We start from the raw sequence: 20,628 nt of genomic DNA, 5'->3' as shown, positions 1-20,628 counted from the left end.
TAGGAAACACTATTTCACTAGGAGGGCGGTGAAGCTTTGGAATGGATTAATTAGGGAGGTGGTTGAATCTCCATTCTTAGAGGTTATTAAAGCCCATCTTGACAAATCTCTGGCTGGGATGATTTAGTTGGTGTTGGTCCTGCTTTGAGCAGGGGATTGTACTGAATGACGTCCTGAGGTATTATCCAAACCCCATCTTCTATGACTGTATGATTCTTTGTCTCTTCTCTAAACTAGACACTTCTACAAATGAGCAGGTGTTTTTCAATGACACCAAGCCACAGGAGCTAGTTAGCCTCCCCCTCTGGTTAAATAGGGGGGAACCTATTGAGAAACCCCACAGTAAGAGGAATCTGGACGCTTGGGGCCCACATCCCAAATTTAAGGACTTCGATAGGAAGTGGCTTAGAGTTCCTGGGCCAGGAAGAAGTGGGTGAAGGCAGCCAGCCTCCCTCAGCTTCTGCCCCCCTACTTGGCATTCTAGCCACTAGGATACCCAGCCTCCAGAGACCCAGCCAGAGGCCTACTGCATGGACTCTCTAGCCTGGCTTTCATTGCACTAAGGAACAATGATGGAAAGCCTGTATCCACACTCGTGTTTGCTGATGGTGCCTACTACTTTTCCCCACACCGTGATATGTAGGAATTATTGACACATGTAGTAAGGTCAGTTGTTAATAATTTATTTATCTGAATATTTTTCAGTGTGTGATGAGCGAGGAATCTGCTTCACCCAGGAGAACAGCCTCCAGTAGTGCATGTAGTGTCTCATATTAACATTGTCTCTCCATCCAGGCATTTGTACTGTGACCATCACCCTGGGCACATACAGGAAGTCAGGGGAAAGTACGGTATATGCAGGAGACACCGTTCTCCCTCAGATTTCAACACCTTCAACCCTACTCCATGTCTGATTTCAATGCAACCGACTTCACCAACCCATCCACCTTCATCCTGCTGGGCATTCCTGGCCTGGACGCGACCCATGTCTGGATCTCTGTCCTTTTCTGTATCATGTACACCATAGCCCTCTTGGGGAACTTCAACATCCTCTTCATTGTGAAGACAGAACCGAGCCTCCATGGGCCCATGTACTATTTCCTCTGCATGCTGGCCATCACCGATCTATTCCTGACTACATCCACTCTGCCGAAAACACTAAGCATCTTCTGGTTCAACTCCAGGGAGATCGATTTCAGTGCCTGCCTCACCCAGATGTACTTCATTCACTGCTTCTCAGTGATGGAATCTGGGATCCTTGTGGCGATGGCTTTTGATCGCTACGTGGCCATCTGTGATCCCCTGAGACATACCACCATCCTGACAAACCCCGTGGTGGCCACGATTGGACTGGCCGTGGTGCTGCATGGCTGCATAATCGTACTGCCACCTCCCTTCCTGGCGAGGCGGTGGCCCTATTGCAGAACTAACATCATCCCCCACACATACTGTGAGCACGTGGCTGTGGTGAAGCTGGCCTGCGCCAACATCCGCATCAATAGTTACTACAGCCTCTCTGTGGCAGTCTTGGTGACTTGTTTGGATGTATTTTTTATCACTCTATCCTATACTCAGATCCTCAGGGCCATCTTCAGCCTCCCCACAAAGGACATCAGGCTCAAGACTTTTAGGACCTGCGGCTCCCACCTTCTTAGCCTTTTGCATCCCAGCTCTCTTCTCCACCCTCTCACATTGGTTTGGCCAGAATGTGCCCCTGCATTTCCATGTTCTCATGGCCAACATTTACCTCCTGGTGCCCCCCAGGTTAAACCCCATCATCTACGGGGTTGGGACCAAACATATTCGGGACAGGCTGCTCCAGCTCTTTACTTGTAAAGGGACCTAAAGTTTTCCCTGGTCCTCTGTCTTTCAGGCCCAGCTCCAAACAGAGCTGGCTGATGACACGGTGCTGGGCTCTCTGCCCTGACACTGACTGGGCAGTTAGAGAGACATTAATCCCTTTCCTGAACTTTTTGTGCAGTGTCAATGTATGACAAATTGGGGAATCAGTCTGTGTACAACTCATTCTCAAGCTGAGAAGTCCCAGTCTTTTTAATATCTCCTCATACTGAAGGTGTTCCATACCTTTTATAATTTCTCTTGCCCTTCTCCATCCTTTTTCCAAATCCAACATATAGTTTTTGACACGGGATGACCAAATCTTCCTGCTGTATTCAGGATAAATTAGACCCTATCATTTTGTTGTTATAATTGGGATTATATGTCGCCATGGGCATTACTTTGCTTTTATGAACACTGAATTTCATTGGCCATTGTGTTGCCCAGTCACTAAGTTGTGTGAGATCTGTTTGCATCTCTTTGCAGTCTGCTTTGGACTTAATTGTCTTGAGTTTTGTGTCATCTGCAAATTTTGCCACCTCACTGTTTACTGTTTTTCCAAATCTGTTATGAATATGTTGAACAGCACAGGTCCCACTACAGACTCTCCCCTCTTTACCTCTTTCCATTCACACTGTTTATTCCTACCCTTTGTTTCCTATCTTTTAATGGGAGTGCCTGACAACAGTTTCAGGACCATCTAATGAGCCATAATTTAATTTAATGAGGAGCCTTTTGTTTTCTTAATCACCCTGAATCTGTTTATGAACAAACTCCCTGCCCTAAAGCCAGAAGTTGAGAGCAGCGCATTGATGATCTAGCCAGCTTTTTACCCACCTTATAGTCCATTCATCCAGCCCATACTTCTTTAACTTGCTGGCAAGAATACTGTGGGAGACCGTAACAAAAGCTTTGCTAAAGTCAAGGAATAACTCGTCCACTGCTTTCCCCTCATCCACAGAGCCAGTTATCTCCTCATAGAAGGCAATTAGGTTTTGCTCCACTGGATAACCAGAAGTCATACAAGCAATTCCCTCGGATGCATCCTCCTCCTTTTAGCTAGTTGAAAAGTGAAATCATGACCCCTCTCAGTCTTCTCTTTTCCAGACTAAATAAAACCAGTTCTTTCAATCTTCCCTCATAGGTCATGCTTTCCAGACCCCTAATCATCCTTGTTGCTCTTCTCTGGACTCTCTCCAATTTGTCTATATCTTTCCTGAAATGTGGCTCCCAGAACTGGACACAATACTCCAGTTCATGCCTGTCAAGGCTGTATCCCCAGGACAAGCTCCCGGCTGACCTCTCTCCACAGGAATATTCTGTTGGTGTTGCTTTTACTGAATCTGTTCCCCCAAAGCAACCCCATTGACTGTGATGCATTGGCAGGTCTTTGAGTGGGAGCGGAAGTGGAGTCTCAGAGTTCACATCTCACAGGAGCGGGGAGCTCACAACCTCCAGCTAGTTCTGAAAACCTCAAATACATCTTCAGAGGATGGCGAAGGCTCAAGCTCCCTCTTCCAGCCTTTCCTCTGCATCCCACCCAACGAACAGTCCCTACCAGAAAGAGAATCCCTCTTGGCATGATGGAGAGACCATGGTTACAACAGGGAAGTCAGGACTCCTGAGTTCTCTCTGTCATCCTGACACACCCCAGTGGTCCCCTGGGGAAGGTAGATCAGCACTGTATATTGCTAATACTGTTGCAAGCATCGCAAGGCATTTTGGGGAAGGGTCAAAGGTGTGAGTGAGTATGGAATGGAAGATTCATTTGCAGGTTATGAAAGGCGAGAGGTGGAAGAAGGAAGAGAGCAGAGAGTCAACTCCATGCTAGGCCTAAAGATAAGATGCTGACTCCAGCCCACTCAAGGCCACAACTCACATCTAACTCTCGGCTGCCTGCCAAGAAAGAGGGGGTCCCAGAATTCACTGACCAGCCATGAGAAAGGTAGATTCATTTGAGCAGAGCTGGGAAGATAGCAGCGAAAACAGTGAGAGTGAATGAGACGCAGAGCTGCAGAGATAGCAGTGAGAACAGTGAGAGTGAAAGAGGTGGCGACGGTGAAGGCCAACAGGTGGGAAAACAAAGTCTCCAGAGCCGGCATGTTTTGGGCAGCCAAGAAGGTCCTAGTGAGCCGATTAGGACTGGTACAAAGAACACCAGGCACAGAGGGCCCTGGACAACAACACCCCAAAGGAACCCAGGACTTAAAACCCTCCCGAGAGCCCAAGCAAGGCGGAGCTCAACAGCGGACCTCAGATGGACTGGGCCCAGGACAGAACTCCCGTCCACCCTTCCCCCTCTTCTTCTTATCTTACACCTAGGCTTGGCCAGCCTCAGGTAGAGCGTGTGTGAGTATGAAAGTGGGTTAGGGCTTGGGGCACTAACGCTTTCTTCCTTCCTCTGAGTGATGTGGGGAGCACCCAGCACTCTCCACTGTTATTTTATTATTTTATTAATAAAGCTTTAAAATTTAGACACTTGGTGTGTTTCATCACCAAACGATCCTGTGGCCTCAGCCAGATCACCTGACGCCTCAGGCCGATTGGTAAAAGAGATCTGTCACAATCCTGCCACTCAACCTCTGTGTGACCTTGGATATTATCTTCCCAGCCATCCTGGGCATTTACATGGTATCCAACCCTGTTGAGATCTAGGCATTATGCCTAGTTTTCTAACTAATCAACTATAATTTTTAAATATACCCAAATACACAGAGCAGCCAATTGCTCTCTGATTCAGCGGAAAGCCCAAGAGTTTTTATCTCTCTTTGGGAAGGTCCCTTAATTACTGTTTACTCCTAAAGCTGGATAAAGAGCACAGAAGCACAGACAGGCTGGTCTCCAACCTGTTTACATCCAGATGCTCACCTCCCCCCTAGAGGCTGAACAAACCCCACTGGGACTACACAGAGTCATATTATAAACAGTGCACATCTCTGTGTCAGCTCTGGGTGTGTGATGCTGTTGCAGATGCTGGGGTGAGAGAGGTGTGGGACACGGCTGCCTGAGGGGGATTCCCAGGGAAGACACTTCCATCTCAGGATTCACAGGTATCCATCTCTTGCTGCTTGAAACACCCAGTACAACACGGGCATGACGGAATAGAGAATAGATCTGTTGTTCTTTCCATTCTGCACAACCATTAAACATCACAGGGCCCCTTGCCGTAGGGGATGAGTTTGCTCCAGTATCATGAGCCAAAATCTCACGCTTTGCTGTGCACTCCTGCCCACCCTGGCTGATGGGCTCCAGCCCTGAGGTGGCTGCATTTTAGTGGCACAGGGGATCCTTCGCGATGAAAGGTGTTAGCGGACGTACAATACAAGTCCAAATTCTGAAGCTGTGGCCTGTACTTTACTCAGGTCGCATGGAAGAAAAATTCCCCTTGGAGAAAGATCTGAGTAAAGACCTCAGGAGCCAGCTGCATGTTAATGTACAGTGTCTGTCACCGCCTCCTCTTGCATTTCAGGGCTCTGGCTCTTCATGGGGAGAGGGGAGGTTGTTACCCTGATTTTTATCGATCCATTTATGAATCCAATTCTGCTAAGCTCTTTGCTCCAATAATGTTGGTGTCAAATATGATTTATACATTCAGTCTTTCAATGGAACTGAATGTTCCCTTATTCGTGTGTTATGAGATGGAGTAAACATAAATGCCTGATTTACTTTCTTTATTAATAATTTCATAGGGTTCAATCTCAGATCTTAGATCATCCATTCTGACATCCTGTATAACACAGGCCATTACATTTCACCTGGTTACCCCAGTATTGAGCCTAATGGCTTGTGTTAGACTGAGACCGGGTGTAGACTAGGATTTTACATCATTGAATCATAGAGCCACAGGGTGAGTAGGGGCCGCAAGTGTCATCTAGTTTAGCCTGCTGCTGGATGGAGGATTTGTTGCATCTAAACCATCCAGGACAGATGGCTCCAGCCTTCTTTGGAAAACTGTGAGCGAAGGAGCTTCCACAACCTCCCGAATCACCTGTTCCATTGACCTCCTGTTTGGACAGGTATGATGTTTTTCATTAAATTACATCTAAATCTGCTATGCTGGAGATCGAATTCTTTTCCCGCCTTCTGTGGTAAGACAGAACAACTTTTCTCCACCTTTTCTTTGGCAACCTTTCCAGTATCTGAAGACCGCTGTCATGTCCCCTCTTAATCGTCTCTTTTCCAAACTAAACACACCCACTTCCTCCAGCCTTTACACATATGGCTCATATTCCATCCCTTGGATCAGCTTTGTCTTTCAGCTCTGCATCCTTTCCAGTTTCTCTCCATCCTTCCTCTACATTGGTCACCAAAACTGGACCCAGTGCTCCAGCTGAGGCCTCACCAGTGCTGAGTATCACAGAGTCATAGAATGATAGAGATTAGGCTCATGAGGTTATCTAGTCCAAACCCCTATTAAACGTAGGATCTACCCTGAGAGAGGCATATATCTGGGTCTGGAGACATGGGGAATTGGAGAATCCTCCTCTTCCCTTTGCAGTTAGTTCCAATGTTCAATCACCCTCAGAGCTAACAATTTGGCCCTTATTTCCAGCTGAAATTTGCCTGGCTTGGGCTTTCCTCTGTCTTTCTCTGCTATATTACAGAGTCCATTATTACCCACAGATTTCTCCCCAGGAAAGTCTCCATTTGATCCTCCTTTGGATAAGGTAAATAAATGAAGCTTTTAAGTCTCACACTCTCTAGAATTCTCTGCAGCCTTCAATCCTTTTTGTAGCACTTTTCTGCACCCTCCTAATTTTTCAATATCCTTTTTGAAATGTGGATCCCTCAACTGGACACAGTCAGTTTCACCAACGCTATGTGCAGAGGTAAAATACTTCCCCTGCTCCAACTCAACACTCCCCTGTTTATGTATCCAAGGCTAGCATTAGCCCTTTTGGCCACAGCATCATACAGGCAGCTCACGATGAGTTGATTGTCCACAATGATCCCTAAATCCTCTTCAGGGTCCCTGCGTTCCATAATACAGTGATCTAGTCTGTGGGTCAGGCCTGCATATTTTCGTAATGCAGAACAAAACTATTTCTTGATATCCACCAATGTCTTTAATGTCCCTTATGAATTCATAATCTGTACTGATTGCTGATTTTTTCCTGTTTCCCATTTGTTATATATTGCTTCCTCCTACCCCACCCCACCCCACTAATTACTGACTTGGTTTTTTTCACTGAACCAGGTTTTTAGCCAAAGCTCTCCACTTTCTTGACTGTGGAATTGTGTGTCTATCTAATAAACTCTTCTTAATGAATTCCCAATTGTCACTCCCATTTTTCTGTCGCATTTTTTTTTACTCCCAATCAGTTTTGCTCATAATTTGCCTCAGCTCTGAGGAATTAGCTCCTCTGAAGCACCAAGTATCTATAGAGATTACTGTGTGGGGAATGTTCTCTGGCACTGATTACATTCCAATGGAGAAACAATCTTTTATCTTGCTCTCCTCTATCATCTTGCCCCTTCTTTGTCTTTTTTTCTAAGTAAAACAGTTCCAGACTTTTCAATCTGTCTGCATCTGGCAGCCTCCCCCATTCTCAGAGCCTATCTGGAAAACCCCGTTTCTGTCTGCTACATGCTTTATAGAGACTGGGTGACCAAAACTGAGCGCGTGTGCAGAGCAGGTTATTCTCTTTGCCATTCCTTAGGCATCTGAATATTGTCTTTGTTTTGGCCATTTCTGTGACTGAGCGGCTGTTTGTCAATGACACCGAGAGATTTTCCCTGTGGTGTGTTCTAATTGGGATGTTTTCCCTGGTATACGTTTTAGACAGGGCTGGCTCCAGGGTTTTGGCCGCCCCAAGCAGCCAAACAAACAAACAAACAAACAAACAAAAAAGCCACAATCGCGATCTGCGGCGGCAATTCGGCGGGAGGTCCTTTGCTGCGAGCAGGAGTGAGGGACCATCCGCGGAATTGCAGCCGAACAGCTGGACGTGCCGCCCCTCTCCGAAGTGGCCGCCCCAAGCACCTGCTTGGTAAGCTGGTGCCTGGAGCCGGCCCTGGTTTTGGAAAAGGTTTGGTGTTTTTTGCACTCTCACATTCTGAGGAACCAAGTAAATGGTGAATGGCTTACTACAATGACAAAGTAGCCTGGCTTTCATTGCACTAAGGAACAATGATGGAAAGCCAGTATCCACATTTGTGTTTTCTGCTGGTGCCTATTAAGGTTTCCCACACCATGACATGTAGGAATTATTGATACATGGAGTACCATGAACATGAATTCAGTTGTTCATAATTCATTTTTCAGTGTGCAATGAGCAACCAATCTGCGTCACCCATGAGAACAGCCCCAAGTAGTGCATGTATGTCTCATATACACATTGTCTCTCCATCCAGGAATTACCCTAGTGCTTGGGCATATACAGGAAGCCAGGGCAACCTAGGATACATGCAGCAGATACCGTTTGCCTCAGAGTTGGACCTTCTCTCCTACTTCATGTCAGATTTCAACACAACCGACTTCACCAACCCCTCCACCTTCATCCTGCTGGGCATTCCTGGCCTGGAGGTGGCCCATGTCTGGATTGCCATCCCCTTCTGCACCATGTACGCCATAGCCGTCTTGGGGAACTTCACCATCCTATTCATTGTGAAGACGGAGCCGAGCCTCCATGGGCCCATGTACTATTTTCTCTGCATGCTGGCCGGCAGTGACCTGGTCATATCTACGTCCATTGTGCCCAAAACATTGAACATCTTCTGGTTCAATTCCAGGGAGATCGATTTCAGTGCCTGCCTCACCCAGATGTACTTTGTTCAGTGCTTCACAGTTATGGCATCTGGGATCCTTGTGGCCATGGCTTTTGATCGCTACATCGCCATTTGTGATCCCTTGAGACATTCCACCACCCTGACAAACCACAGGGTGGCCAAGATTGGCCTGGCGCTGTTGTTGCGCAGCAGCGTGCTCGTAATGCCCAATCCCATCCTGGCGAGGCAGTGGCCATATTGCAGAACCAACATCATCCCCCACACATACTGTGAGTACATAGCTTTGGTGAAGCTGGCCTGTGCTGACATCCGCGTCAGTAGTTACTACGGCCTCTTTCTGGCGTTCTTGGTGACTGGTGTGGATGTGTCTTTTATTTCTGTGTCCTATATCCAGATCCTCAGGGTCATCTTCCGCCTCCCCGCAAAGGACGCCCGGCTCAAGGCTTTTAGGACCTGTGGCTCCCACCTCTTTGTCTTCTTAACCTTTTGCATCCCATCTCTGTTCTCCATCCTCACGCACCGGTTTGGGCAGAATGTCCCCCTGCACTTCCATGTTCTCATTGCTAACATGTACCTCTTGCTGCCCCCCATGCTGAACCCCATCATCTATGGGGTGTGGACCGAACAAATCAGAAACAGACTGTTCTGGCTCTTCACTTATAAAGGGACCTAAAGTTCTCTCCTTATGCTCTGGTTCTCAGACCGAGCTCCGTGCAGAGCTGGCTGGTGCATGGTGCTGCACCTTCTTTCCATAATCACTGACTGGGCAGTCAAAGAGACATGAAACCCTTTCCTGACCTTACTGTTCAGCGTCAGTGTAACAAACTGGGGAATCGGTCTATGTAGAACTCATTCGGTTTCCACCTTTCCAACTGCTGATAACCGGACCCCCCAAACCCCACCCCTTACCCCCAACTCTTCTGCCAAGGCTCTGTCCCTGCTCCTCCTCTTTCCTTCATGTCTTGCTCCTCTACTCCCCATCCCCTGTAACTCACTGGATCATTTTCACCTCCCTTCCTACACACACAGCGGCAAGGGAGCCATTTCAGATTTAGGCTGGGGCCCACCATAACCATGTTTCCAGGGGCTACTTAGGCACTTGAAAACTCTAGTGTTTTGGCAGATAACACAGCAAAATTTGTGGCAGGAGCACTGTATCTAATTCCTATATAAAAGAGAGAAAATTAATTAAAGTTTAGACCCACTCCACTCTAATACTAATATGTTCTGACATCTTGTGGGAAGTCACATAAGGGACACTGGTTAGGTTTAAAATTTATATCCATATAGATATAGTTATAGATCTTACTTAGTTACTTACTCTGCTGAGAGAGAGACCCCATCAGGACTCCTGGGTTCTATCTCAGCTCTGGGAGGTGAGTAGGGTCGAGTGTGTTTCTACAGGGGGCATATATATCTGGGGTCTGTATAAGAACATCAGAATGTCCATACTAGGTGAGACCAATAGTCTATGAAACCCAGTATCCTTTCTTCTGACAGTGGCCAATGCCATGCACTTCAAAAGGAATGAACAGAATACAGCAATTGTCAAGTGATTCACACCGACTCCAAGCTTATGCCAAACAGATGTAAGGGACACCATCCCTGCCCATCCAGGCTGACAGCCATTGATTGAGCTATCCTCCATGAACTTCCCTAGTTCTTATTGCGACCGTGTTATAGTTTTGGACTTCATGACCTCCCATGGCAAAGAGTTCCACATGTTGACTGTGAAGAAATACTTTCTTTTGTTTGTTTTAAATCTGCTAACACTTCAGATACAACAATGGAAATGCCAGATAGCGATAATGGGCCCTCAGCACTGACAAAGAATTGCAAAAGAGCTTTGTCTTCCTGTGGGTCAGCCTGTGAAGAATGGCTAAAGGGGCCCATCAGAGGCATGTGTCCATGTCACCTGATACTGGAACCATATTGAATTCTGTACTTTTCCACAAGAAACTGGTGTGGGGGTCAAATGAGGAAACAAAGGACTCCTGCCTTATGTAAATCCTATTTCAGGGTGGAGAAGGATGTCATCCTGGTGGTCCGTTCTCCCCTGCTACCCCACCCAAGATGACTGCTGGAAACAACTAAGACTGAACTGGGGGAAAGAACTGGACCCAGGCTGGAAGGGCGTCTGGCCTGTGAAGGAGATTAATACAATATAGAAACTGGTTACATGTGAGTTCTCACCCTAAGTGTGGTTCTAATAAGCTTAGTCTGCGTGTTCTGTTTTGCTTTCTTCATAATCTGCTACCTCCTTAACTAATTAAAATATAACTGCTATTGTTAATAAATTTAGTTCTGGTTCCAGTTTATGTAATTTCTAACTGGAGGGGCATATGTGAGAAATTGTGCATAACCTCTTCCATATTGTGGGAAGAGGTGAATTTCATATAATTTTGGTTTTTTTCTCCAAGTGGGGCATGGATATCTGGTTGCTGTGCACGCCCCTTAAGCTGAGCCTTCTCAGAGTGGATCTCTGTGTGACGGGTTCGGTCACAAAGACCCCCTTGGGACTGTCACTTGATGTGCTGAGATACCACTGCTCCTGACCCTTCTGCCAGCCTGGGCACCCCTTGCCATTGTCTTGCTGAATCAGGCACTCCAGCACAGACACAGAGACTGGGCCACACCCCTCTGCACACCCAGTTGCATAGCCCCAATGGGATCTAAACCCCAGAAAAATCTGCCTTACACTGTATAAAATTTTATACAGCATAAGTTCATATTGTTCACCCTGTTTATCAAAGAAAGAGAGATATGAGCAAACTGTTTGCCCCCCCAGGTAACAATTACTTACATGGGTTTTATTAATAAACAAAAGTGATTTTATGAAGTTCAAAAGGTATAATTTAAGTGGTCATAACAGATAGAATAAAGTAAGTTACTAAGCAAAATAAAACAAACATGCAAGGCTAAACTTAATACACCAAGAAACTGATTACAACTAACAGCTACTCACCCTAGATGTTATTTCAGGTAAAGTCTTTCTCGGGTCAGTGTTGTCCTTTCTGACCTGGGTACAGCATTTCTTGCCCATCCCTGTACTTATGGTCATTTTGTTTACAGGTATTCTCCAGTGTTTCTTTGGGGTGGGGAGACAGTCTGTGAAGCCATCTGGAGACACACATTGTTTACTTCCCCCGCCTTATATAGAATTTTCCTAAGGCGTGAAACCTTTGTTTTCCCCCCCACTTCCCTGTGGAAAAGTACAAGCTTCAACATGGATTCCAATATCAGGTGACATGGTCACATGTCCCTGCAAGACCCCAGTCTCCATTCCTTATAGGCTGACTCACACATACACAGGAAGGTTACGCTTTTTTATCTGCTAATGGGCAATCAAGCCCCATCTGTCTTCCCCATTGAAGACCCTGAAGTGTAAGCAGAGGGAGTGACCCAAAGCCATGAACGTAAAATATAGATAAACAAGACCATATTCCTAACTTTTTCCACAAAAATGATACATGTATGCAAATAGAGTAATCATATCCAGCAAATGACAGTCTTTCTAGAGACAAGTTACATGAGGCATTTCACATAAAGCATATTACAGTCTTGTCATATTCATATCCATAAGCATATTTTCATAAAGCATAAGGAGTACAATGTCACACACTGTCTCTGTGGAGCTGGGTGTGGCCCTGCCTGTGTGCTTGGTTGGATAAGGCTAGGGAGCCTAGCCCAGCAAGTCCACGTAAAAGGGGGCCCACACTGGCAGAAGAGTCTGTCTCAGTAACCCACAAGGGGGTTCAACCCATTACACAACCCCTTTTGCAAGGCCTGGGTCTATTTGCTTTAATGAGGCTGTGCCCTGAAAGAGAGAAACAGGAAAGAGAGTGTGCCCAATGGGAGCTCTAGGAAGGGCGTGCTAAAGCAGACGAAGAGTTTGGGGGAGCTGGGCATGAAACTAGTTTCAGTGCCTTGGTGTGCAGGTCTCTGCTCCCAAAGAGAGGCACTAGAATGGAAGCTGCACCCCGAGAGTGGGCCTAGAAACCCAGAGCCAGGGCCTGAACGCTGCTCCAACAAGATGTTCTCTTCACCCAAATGTGGCTCCTCTGCTTTCAGTTTTTCCCCAACTGCTCTGGTTGAAGAGCAGACCCAGCCAGGTTCCCTGCAGGAAATGTTTCCTAAACCAGGCAGTGCCAGTTTGGGGTCAGGGAGAGGGTTTGTCTCTCTCTCCCTTTGAAAGTGCTCCCCAGAATGGAAGAGGCAGCATGTCCCTTTTGTAGTGGGTTTTGTCCCATCTCTCACTTTCTCCCTCCCCATGCATTTGTGTCCTTCTCTCCCTTTCCTTTGTAACTCACACACATGCCTGCCTGTCTCTGCCACTTCTAATATGCATCCCACCTTAGGTGCCAGTTAGACACACTCCAGGGGCTGTCAGGTGTAGCACTGGGTATTGCTGCATCAGAGGGCTGAGCTGGTTGTCAAGAAGCAGTGTGCATTCATCTGGTTATTAATCCAGGTAAAATGAAGTCCCTGGCCATGACCATCAAGCAGCCTGCAGCTGCATACTACAACCTGCTTAGTAGTAACTTGTCTGGAGGGATTGCTGGGCTGGTGGCAGCTTCAAAGACAGGGCTGGAGGCTGCTCAAAAGATGCGGGGGCTCGTAGAGCAGCAGCTGCTGCTCTGTTCCCTTCTGCGGCCTTTCTGGGGATGTCCTGACATCAGGCTTGCTACAAAGCTGCAGCTCTGTATAACAATGGGTACCACAGCTCCCGTGGATGGGAGTGATATGGGAAGGCTGAGGAACTCCGGGCTGACGTTTTCAATGCTCCTGGTCTCCAGCCGCTGCTCCGTATCAGGTGGCAGCACAAGATCAGGAGTGAGGCTATACTGAAGCCAGTAACCCTCCCCCCATCAGCTATGTTAGTTTTGGCAGCTAGAATGAAAGACCAGCAACATCTGAAGTGGGCACACCAAGGAGTGACATTATATGGCCAGTCTACATAGGAACCAGAAGCGTCAGTAGCAAAGAAGACTGTGCACGAATATACAACCAGAGCCTCTTAATCACCTTCCCAGAGATCGATCTACGCACACTCGGTTTGCAAGGAGGCTAAGTTCCTTTGGTGGTTTGCCATGAAGATGATGATGGTGACTGACGGGACAAATGGCTCCCCGGATACTGTGGCAAAACATCTGTTGAACCAGTAATGTGCGTGCGGCTGAGGTCTGACAAACAGAAAGTGCAGGTGACACTCGCTGAATAAGGAAAGTGAGAGGGACATTGTACCTCAGCTTGCTTTTCCCCTGTGGTACAGCCCAGACTGGAGGACAAAATATGTTGTGTGAGGTGTCAGTGGAAAAGCAGGGGTTTGCTGAATATGATTATCCTATCTGGATGTGTATCTAATTTTTATATCTGAAATTATGAATATTGACTATATACCTGTATTTCAAATGTGTTTGCTTCTGTTGTAACTCCCACAAGCTAGTTTATACCCCTGTAGCAAGCACATTGTGAATGGATAGTCTAGTTGATGCCCCATCTGTGAACACAATGAGCCATGGGAGAAGCTTATCCCCACCCGGTGGACTTTCCCGTGAATGTTCTAGCCAGGGTATGGGTAATGGCCCTTGCTATGACTCAACAAACATGCAAGGGCATGTGACACTGGACTCCATCTTGTGCCTGTACTTTCCCACTAATTGTGCTGCGGAATTTTGCTTAGAAAAATGAAGTTCCATCCACAGGGCGGGCAAGATGAAAGGTGGAAGTCACATCACCACTTGGCCTCAATCCCCCACAACTCAACACCTTGAAACACCTTAGGAAAAAGGACTGAACAGGGGATGTGTTCCCAAGCTGAAGAGATTTCTAGCTCCTGTATGGAAGAATGGTGGACTGTTTGTATCGTCATGGTGATACACAGCTTGATTGAAAATGTGTCTAGTGTTAGATTGCGATTTTGTTTATTTTTTAGGTAACCAGCTTTGATGTTGCGTTGAATGTACACCATTTCTCTGGACGTTTCAGCCATTTAGTTAGAGTAAATCTTTTCTCAGTAGTGTTAACTCTTTAGACCTAACCCTAATTGCCTTCTCTGCAAGGGTTAAAACCACAGACAGTGAATCCTAGGGAGACCCCTGAAAGAGAGGGAAGCTATCGCATTCCCAGGAATGCTTAGGGAAGCAGGAAGTGAGTTGGCAGGATGTCAGCAGAGCCAATGGAAAGAGAGTGTGGGCTTTTGAATTGTGAACAGCAGCCCTTCCTGATTCCCATTGGGTGGTAAAGCTGTGCTGGGAGGGCCATCTTGCCTGTGCCAACACTGCTTCTGTCTCCTCCGCCTGCGCTAGGGTGACCAGATGACAAAGATGAAATATCGGGAGGCGGGGGGGTCCGGTGGAGGAAAAAAATAACCCACCGGAGCACCTCCCCCGCCACTGCCACTGCCGCCACCCGGCGGCACAGCCTCGTCTCCACCCGACTCTATGGCGGCCGCAACAGCTGAGCGCGCCTTGGCCCAGAGCTGCCAAGCCCACGTGCTGCGTTAGATCCCCGGGGCAGCCTGGCTCGCTTCCCAGCCGCCCTCCCCGCCCGGGCCGGGCCAGGCCGCTCCGTGAGCCATGGGCGCGGCACAAGGGGCCCAGGCCTGCCTCGCCTTCTACCGGGGGCTCGGGTGGAGGGAGCAGCTGCGGCATCTCTGCCGGGCCGTGCTCACCTTCCTGGAGAAGCTGGACTGGAGCAGTTCGCAGGGTGAGTGCTGGGGGTCACCCCCTCCCTCCAGGCTTGGGCCGCCATACAGCTGATCAGCGCAAGCCTGGGAAGGAGGAGGAATGGGGCGTGCTTGGGGAAGAGGCGGGGCCAGGGAATCAATTGGCAAAGATCTAGAAGATAATAAGGTGATAAGTGAAAGTCAGCATGGATTTGTCAAGCACAAATCACGTCAAACCAACCTGGTAGCTTTCTTTGACAGGGTAACAAGCTTTGTGGATGGGGGGAAGTGGTTAGGGTGACCAGACAGCAAATGTGAAAAATCGGGACAGGGGGTGGGGGGTAATAGGAGCCTATATAAGAAAAAGATCCCAAAATCAGGACTGTCTCTATAAAATTGGGATGTCTGGTCACCCTAGAAGTGGTAGATGTGGTATATGAAGACTTTAGTAAGGCTTTTGATACAGTCTCGCATAACCTTCTCATTAAGAGTAGGGAAATACAACCTAGATGAAGCTACTATAAGGTGGGTACATAACTGGTTGGATGACCACTCCCAGAGAGTAGTTAACAATGGTTCACAGTCAGGCTGGAGAGGCCTAACGAGTGGGGTTCCTCAGGGATCAGTTCTGGGTCTGGTTCTTTTCAATGTCTTCATCAACAATTTAGATAATGGCATAGAGAGTACACTTACAACGTTTGTGGATGATACCAAGCTCGGAGGGGTTGCAAGCGCTTTTGAGGTAAATAGGATGAAATTCAATAAGGACAAATGCAAAGTGCACCTCTTAGGGAAGAACAATCAGTTACACACATAAAAAATGGAAAACAACTGCCTAGGAAGGAGTACTGCAGAAAGGGATCTAGGGAACATTGTAGACCACAAGCTAAATATGAGTCAACAGTGTAACAAAGTTGCAAAAAAACCCAAACATCATTCTGGGATGTATTAGTACGAGTGTTATCAGTAAGACACGAGATGTAATTCTTCTACTCTACCCTGATTAGGACTTTGCTGAAATGGGGTGCCCAGAACTGGACACAATCCTCCAGTAAAGATATGAACAAATTGGAGAGAGTCCAGAGAAGAGCAACAAGCATGATTAGTGGTCTGGAAAACATGACCTATGAGGGAAGGCTGAAAGAACTGGGCTTGTTTAGTCTGAAAAAGAGAAGACTGAGAGGGGACATGACAACTGTTTTCAAATACTTAAAAGGTTGTTACAAGGAGAAGGGAGAAAAATTGTTCTCCTTAACTTCTGATGATAGGACAAGAAGCAATGAACTTAAATTGCAGCAAGAGAGGTTTAGGTTGGACATTAGGAAAAACTTCCTAGCTGTCAGGGTGGTTAAGCACTGGAATAAATTGCCTAGGGAGGTTGTGGAATCTCCATCATTGGAGATTTTTAAGAGCAGGTTAGACAAACACCTGTCAGGGATGTTATAGATGGTGCTGGTCCTGTTATGAGTGCAGGGGACTAGACTTGATGACCTCTCAAGATCCCTTCCAGTTCTATGATTCTATGATTCTATTATTACCTGTGAAGGGCCCAACACAAGGGACCCTGAAATGCAGCAGGGCTTCTGGATGCTTCTATAACACAAATAATGATCATAAATAATCAGCGCAATAATTCAGCCAAATCAGGGCCTAGCCCCACTTCGCCTTTAGCTACAGATGAAGGTCAAAACATGCCTGCCAGCTACAGAGTGTTAGTAACTTGAATACAGGTGGACACGGTGCCCCTCTTGGGCTCAGACAGGAGAATTTGTTCACTCTCATTCCAGTGGTCAAAAACCCAGGTGCTCTGCACCAGAGAAAAACCCCTGTCCGAAGAGCAGGCAGAGAGTTCAGCTATGGCAGGGATGGCCTCCGGAGCCACATGCAACTCTTGAGGAGTTAATATGCGGCTCCTTGTATAGGCACCGACTCTGGGGCTGGGGCTACAGGTGCCAACTTTCCAATGTGCCGGGGGGTGCTCAGTGCTCAACCCCTGGTTCTGCCACAGGCCCTACCCGCACTCCACCCACTTGGTGTGATGGAGAGACTGTGGTTACAGCAGGGAAGTCAGGACTCCTGGGTTCTGTCTGTCATTCTGCCACTCAATCTGGGTGTGACCTTGGCTACTATCCAGCTATCCTAGGCATTTGCAGGGTATCCGACCCTATGGTGATCTAGGCACTATCCCTAGTTTCCTTACTAATCAGCTAGAATTTTTAAATATACACAAATGCACAGAGCAGCTAATTCCTCTCTGACTCAGTGGAGAGCCCCAGAGTTCTTGTCTCCCTTTGGGAAGGTTCCTTAATTACTGTTTACTCCTTAAGCTGGATAAAGAACACAGAAGCCCAGACAGGCTGGTCTCCAACCTGTTTACATCCAGATGCTCACCTCCCCCCTAGAGACTGAACAAACCCCACTGGGACTGCATACAGCTATATTATAAACAGTGCACACCCCTGTGTCGGCTCTTGGCGTGGGGTGCTGCTGCAGATGCTGGGGTGAGACAGGTGTGGGACACGACTACCTGAGGATTCACAGGTACCCATCTCTTGCTGCTCGACTCACGCGGTACAACATGGGCATGATGGAATAGAGAATAGATCTGTTGTTCTTTCCACTCTGCACAGCCATTAAATATCACAGGGCCTTTCCCACAGGGGATGAGTTTGTTCCAGTATCATGGGTCAAAGCCTCACGCTTTGCTGTGCACCCCCACCCACCCTGGCTGAAGGCCTCCAGCCCTGAGGTGGCTGCATTTTAGTGGTGAAATATGTTAGTAGATGTACAATACAAATCCAAATTCTGAGGCTGTGGCCTGTACTTTACTCAGGCTGCACAGAAGCAAAATTCCCCTTGGAGAAAGATCTGAGTAAAGACCTTGTGTAACCTCCTCCTCTTGCATTTCAGGGTTCTGGCTGTTAATGGGGAGAGGGGTGGCTGTTACCTGACTTTTATCTACTGGGAAGTATGGAGGTGCTAGGGCGCCTCACTGGAACAATTTAAACAATTTTTTAGCATGGGCAAGACATCTTCAATACTAAATTCATTTGAGAAGTCGACTGAACTGTTATGCCTGAACTTTCAAAAAACAATTCAGCCGTCAGCTGACACCCAGCGTGGGAAATTTCAGTCCAAAGGGTTAACGTTTGACAAACTTAGAAATAACTGAAATTGAGGTTTTCTAATTGAAGGCATCAGACAGCTATAACTGACGGCGGTGCCATCAGCAGCACTTACAATGGTCGATCCATTTATGAATCCAATTCTGCTAAGCTCTTTGCTCCAATAATGTTGGTGTCAAAAAGTTCCACAGGCCAAATATGATTTATACATTCAGTCTTTCAATGGAACTGAATGTTCCCTTGTTCGTGTGTTATGAGATGGAGTAAACATCAATGCCTGATCTACTTTCTTAATTAATAATTTCATAGGGTTCAATCTCAGATCTTAGATCATCCATTTTGACATCCTGTATAACACAGGCCATTACATTTCACCTGGTTACCCAGTATTGAGCCCAATGACTTGTGTTACACTGAGACCGGGTGTAGACTAGGATTTTACATCATTGAATCATAGAGCCACAGGGTGAGAAGGGGCCGCAAGTGTCATCTAGTTTAGCCTGCTGCTGGATGGAGGATTTGTTGCATCTAAACCATCCAGGACAGATGGCTCTAGCCTTCTTTGGAAAACTGTGAGCGAAGGAGCTTCCACAACCTCCCGAAACACCTGTTCCATTGTCCTCCTGTTTGGACAGTTTGGAAGTTTTTCCCAAAATTTCATCTGAATCTGCTACGCTGGAGTTTGAACTCTTTTCCCACCCTCTGTGGTAAGACAGAACAACTTTTCTCCTCCTTATCCTTGTCAACCTTTCCAGTATCTGAAGATCGCTGTCATGTCCCCTCTTAATCGTCTCTTTTCCAAACTAAACACACCCAGTTCCTCCAGCCTTTACACATATGGCTCATATTCCATCCCTTGGATCAGCTTTGTCTTTCCTCTCTGGATCCTTTCCAGTTTCTCTCCATCCTTCCTCTACACTGGTCACCAAAACTGGACCCAGTGCTCCAGCTGACTCCTCACCAGTGCTGAGTATCACAGAGTCATAGAATTATAGAGATTAGGGTCACAAGGTTATCTAGTCCAACCCCCTGTTAAACGTAGGATCTACCGTGAGAGAGGCATATTTCAGCTCCCATGTCTTGCATGCTATACCTCTCATAATGCAACCCAAACTGTATTTTCTGTTTTTCCAATAGGAAAAAAATCCACACCCCTGAGAGATGAAGCTATATGAAATTAATCTCAGTGTAGACAGCACGAGGTAAGGGGAGGAATTGTTCTATCGACCTAGCTACCCCCTTTCCTGGAGGTGGATTTCCCACACTGATGGGAGAACCCCTACAGTCAGTGTAGGTAGTGTCTACACAGAAGCTCTCGCATTTTAAGTGTAGACAAGCCCTCAAGCAGATCTTCCAGAAAAGCATCCAGTCTGGATCTGCAGACATGGGGAGTTGGAGAATCCACCACTTTCCTTCACAGTTTGTTCCAATAGTTAATCACCCTCAGAGCTAAAAATTTGCAATTGAAATTTGTCTTACTTGGGCTTTCCTCTGTCTTTCTCTGCTATATTACAGAGCCCATTATTACCCATGGATTTCTCCCCATGAAAGTCTCCCTTTGATCGTCCTTTTTATAATATAAATAAATGACGCTCTTTATGCCTCTCACTATTGGGCATTTCTGCAGCCTCCAATCCTTTTTGTGGCTCTTTTCTGCACCCTCCTAATTTTTCAACATCCTTTTTGAAATGTGGACCCCAGAACTGGACACAGTCAGTTTCACCAATGCCATGTGCAGAGGTAATATCCTTCCATTGCTCCAACTCACCACTCCCCCTTTTATACAACAAGGATCACATCAGCCCTTTTGGCCACAGCATCACACTTGGAGCTCACAATGAGTTGGTTGTCCACAGTGACCTCTAAATCCTTTTCAGTGTCCCTGCATTGCATAATACAGTGTCCTAGTCTGTTGATCGGGCCTGCAATCTTTCCTAATGCAGAACAAAACTATTCCTTGAACACATCTATCGATGTCTTTAATGTCCCTTATCAATTTTCATAACTTCCGATTTGTATTGATTGCTATCTATTTGTTCCTTTTTCCCATTTGTTATATATTGCTCCCACCCTGCCAATTGCTGACTTGATTTTGTCACTGAAAAGGGTTTTTAGCCAAAGCTATTTAAGACACTCTTCTTAATGGATTCCCGGTTGTCACTCCCATTTTTGTCTAAATATTTTCTCCCAATCAGTTTTTTCTGATAATGTCCATCATAGAATCATAGATTCATAGAATATCAGGGTTGGAAGGGACCTCAGGAGGTC

The 20,628-nt window shown here is 46.7% G+C and overlaps 1 protein-coding gene and 1 pseudogene across 1 annotated transcript; both read left to right on the top strand.

Moving 5' to 3' along the window:
* The first annotated feature begins 855 nt into the window (after window positions 1–855).
* Window positions 856–1,846, top strand: LOC103307027 (olfactory receptor 52E4-like; annotated as a pseudogene).
* A 6,447-nt stretch (window positions 1,847–8,293) lies between these two features.
* LOC135972582 (olfactory receptor 52E4-like) lies at window positions 8,294–9,241 on the top strand. The gene has a single exon (XM_065551117.1). It carries the CDS (start codon window positions 8,294–8,296, stop codon window positions 9,239–9,241), a length of 948 nt encoding a protein of 315 aa, XP_065407189.1.
* Window positions 9,242–20,628: the final 11,387 nt, after the last annotated feature.

This window comes from Chrysemys picta, chromosome 1, assembly GCF_011386835.1.
Source record: "Chrysemys picta bellii isolate R12L10 chromosome 1, ASM1138683v2, whole genome shotgun sequence".
Classification (NCBI taxonomy): Eukaryota; Metazoa; Chordata; order Testudines; family Emydidae; genus Chrysemys; species Chrysemys picta.
Note: the sequence above shows the minus strand (reverse complement) of the source record. Positions and strands in the feature narration are given on the sequence as shown.